This window comes from Parasteatoda tepidariorum, unplaced genomic scaffold (genome assembly GCF_043381705.1).
Source record: "Parasteatoda tepidariorum isolate YZ-2023 unplaced genomic scaffold, CAS_Ptep_4.0 HiC_scaffold_1487, whole genome shotgun sequence".
Taxonomy (NCBI): Eukaryota; Metazoa; Arthropoda; class Arachnida; order Araneae; family Theridiidae; genus Parasteatoda; species Parasteatoda tepidariorum.
Window position 1 is genome coordinate 8,945 of NW_027261413.1, and position 2,993 is coordinate 11,937.

Here is a 2,993-nt window from a genome sequence, read left to right on the forward strand (position 1 = left end):
TTTTTTTGTTGATAAAAACAAGATTTTTAATTACAGCAGATGTGATTCCACACCAAGAAAAACTTGCAATTGATACCGCACTTCCAAAGAATGAGAATTTATTCAAAAGAAAAAGATTTTATTTTTATTAGTCGATGTCAAATAAATATATTTTTCTCTTTTCTTTTTCTGTTCACTGATATGCATGCAATGCATTTTCCCCACCCCCCCTCGTAAATCAAGCAGAAAACGAAATCAGTTTGCCACACCCTTGAGTTTGATTGACGGCCTAAAGGAAAAAATAAAACATTCCTCCCTTCCCTGCCTTCAAGGTCACGGAGGAAATGACGTTTCTCTGGGTAAACGGGGAAAAATTTTTTCCCCTTCCTTACATTTTCCTCTACTTAACTTCAAGGATGAGTCCAATTTGCGCTTTTTTCGTTCTTGTTTAAAATGGCGGGAAAATTGAGCAAAATTTTTCCCGGTTTTCTGGTTTCCCGGTTATCTGGATACCGGATAAATGGTTCTCTACTGTATTACATTAAAATATCTTTTTTATCTTTTTTTATTAATATTAGACAAAATTAATTTTATTATTTCAACAATATATTAAAATAAATTATTGTCTTGAAAAATTTAAACTTAATTATTTAATCATAAATTGTTTAATTCCGAAAATACACAAAATTATTATATCACCATTAATTTTTGCTCTACTTTTTTGACAAAAAAAAAAAATAAAAATAAAAAAATAAAAAGACATGCAATGAAAAAAGAAAAACATAACAATCAGATATATTGTTTGAATGATCTTTTCTCCCCATTCTTTTAAAAAGTGACTTTAGTTTTAGTTGTTGTTTGTGGTAAAAAACTCCTTCCATCAAAACCTAAAAAATTTTATTTATATCTTAGTATAAATATTATTATTTATGTTTCATACAACACATTGCATGTAGTTTTTAAGGTAAAACATTAAATGTTACCTTTTTTATGCACAAAAGATAATTTTTATAAAAAAAACTCCTTTATTATAATACATTACATAATATTCTTTAAATGTAAACAATTGTATAAATATTCTTTAAATGTAAACTATTATGTAATAAAAATCTATTGGTAGATTCTAATTATTTGAGAATCAAAAATATTGTAGTTATTAATGACAGCATTACTTTGCTTAAAAAAAAGTTTATTTACTCCAAGTGCAGATTACCCAGACACCATTTTCTGATTTATTCTAATGAGGGTATGTTTATTTTAAACTATTCTTGTTTCTTTAGATATTATTTAAAGTCCAAAAGAAGGTCCCTGAAATTTTGTATTTTAATGAATATGTGCTATGCATGTGATGTCAAATAAGAATTGATATAACTAGCATTTATGATATTTGGATTTTTGTCTCTACAATTAAATTATGCTTAGAGTCTGCAAAATCTAATGAGTGTCACTGTTATTTTTTCAACCATTAGGATCTGGCCAGGCAAGTCATCGCCCTATCAGACAGTATGTATCGCCACCAAACATGGTTGCATTAAGAGGAAAACCATTAGAAATTAGTTGTATATTTGGAGGAACGTAAGTATTTAAACTATTCTTAGTTTGTAATAATAATTATTATTCATCATTAATAATTATGATTTAAAATTTCATTTATTTTTGACCTCATTAGTCCATTGCCTGAAATTAAGTGGACAAAGCGAGGCAGTGAATTATACTCATATAAATATGTGTATAAGAACTATGGCAAGACTCTGACTATTCGGAGTATTGACTTCAGTGATGAAGGAACCTACGAATGTTCTGGTAGTAATGGGGTTGGAACACCAATCACTCACGCTGTTTCTGTTACAGTTAATGGTATGTATAAATTTCTAGCCACTTAAACATAGTTTCTTCTAACAATGATAATATTTGATGTGCAAAATTGTTATATCTTTAGCACTTTTCATAACTTATCCAGTAGTTTGTTAGTAGTTTGAGCTAATTGGTTTGATTTTATAACTAACACATCGGCTGATAAGTTCCCGGTCTAATGGAGTAAACACAAATTTTTCAGTAAAATTCAAATTTATTCATCAACGTAGTCTCCGTTAAGAGATATACAAATATACAATCACTCCATCACCTCTCTAACATTTCTATACCTTTCTTAAAAAAAAGAACCATCTTTGGCCTCAAAATAGGCGTTTGTTTTGGCTATCCCTTCCTCATTCGTGCTGAATCTCTTACCCGTGAGCATTTTTTTCAAGTCTGCAAACAAGTAGAAGTCACTAGGAGCCAAATCTGGTGAATAGGGTGGGTGCAAAAAGTTCTTTTTATTTCGCCGAAACAACGTCAAACAGCTCTTGGAATCATCAATTTGTTGTTGTTTTTGGTCAACTGTTAGCACACGGGGCACCCACTTCGAAAACAACTTTCTCATAAACAAATGTTCATGCAAAATAAAGCCTACACGCTCTTTTGATATATTTAGAGCATCAGCTATGTCATGCAACTTCACTTTGCGGTGTCCTATAACAATTTTGTGGATTTTTATTATGTTTTCCGGATTAACCACATCTTCAGGGTGTCCAGAGCGTGGCGCATCTTCAACATTTGTACGGCCACATTTAAAATGAGCAAACCAGTCAATAATAGTCGGTTTTCCTGGTGAAGATCCCGGATAACACTGATCAAGCCAAGCTTTAGTTTCTACCGTGTTTTTTCCCATTAAATAACAATGTTTAATAAGAACATGAAATTCTTTTTTATCCATTGTTTCAATATTATAAATTGGAGTTCGATTAAAATCACTGTAACTTTAAAATCAATCAGCAGATCGTTATAAAATTTTGACACCTTTTATTTGAAGGTTAGGACTTGCTAAACAAAATACTAATTCTGCATTTAGAGGGCCATCTGTATGTCAGACCGGAAACTTATCAGCCGAAGCGTTATAACATCTGTTCCTGAAATGTAAGACCAAGATAGATACCGAAGATGTCTTTGGTTTTTACATCATGTCTATTATCACT

The 2,993-nt window shown here is 30.7% G+C and overlaps 2 protein-coding genes across 2 annotated transcripts in view; one reads left to right on the top strand and one right to left on the bottom strand.

Annotated features, from left to right (window-relative positions):
- LOC107449339 (neuroglian) overlaps positions 1–1,862 on the top strand; it is an 8,909-nt gene extending 7,047 nt beyond the window's left edge. Inside the window, exons 5-6 of the mRNA XM_043056947.1 lie at positions 1,449–1,554; positions 1,649–1,862. Of these exons, the coding sequence (XP_042912881.1) occupies positions 1,449–1,554; positions 1,649–1,862 (320 nt within the window). The remainder of the gene's footprint in view (positions 1–1,448; positions 1,555–1,648) is intronic.
- Positions 1,863–2,128: 266 nt separating this feature from the next.
- LOC139427313 (protein GVQW3-like) lies at positions 2,129–2,734 on the bottom strand. Its single transcript, XM_071188511.1, has one exon. It carries the CDS (start codon positions 2,732–2,734, stop codon positions 2,129–2,131), a length of 606 nt encoding a protein of 201 aa, XP_071044612.1.
- Positions 2,735–2,993: the final 259 nt, after the last annotated feature.

Bases quoted from the DNA above. Each gene is read 5' to 3' on its own strand.
- LOC139427313 (XM_071188511.1), bottom strand. From the start codon at position 2,734: ATGGATAAAAAAGAATTTCATGTTCTTATTAAACATTGTTATTTAATG.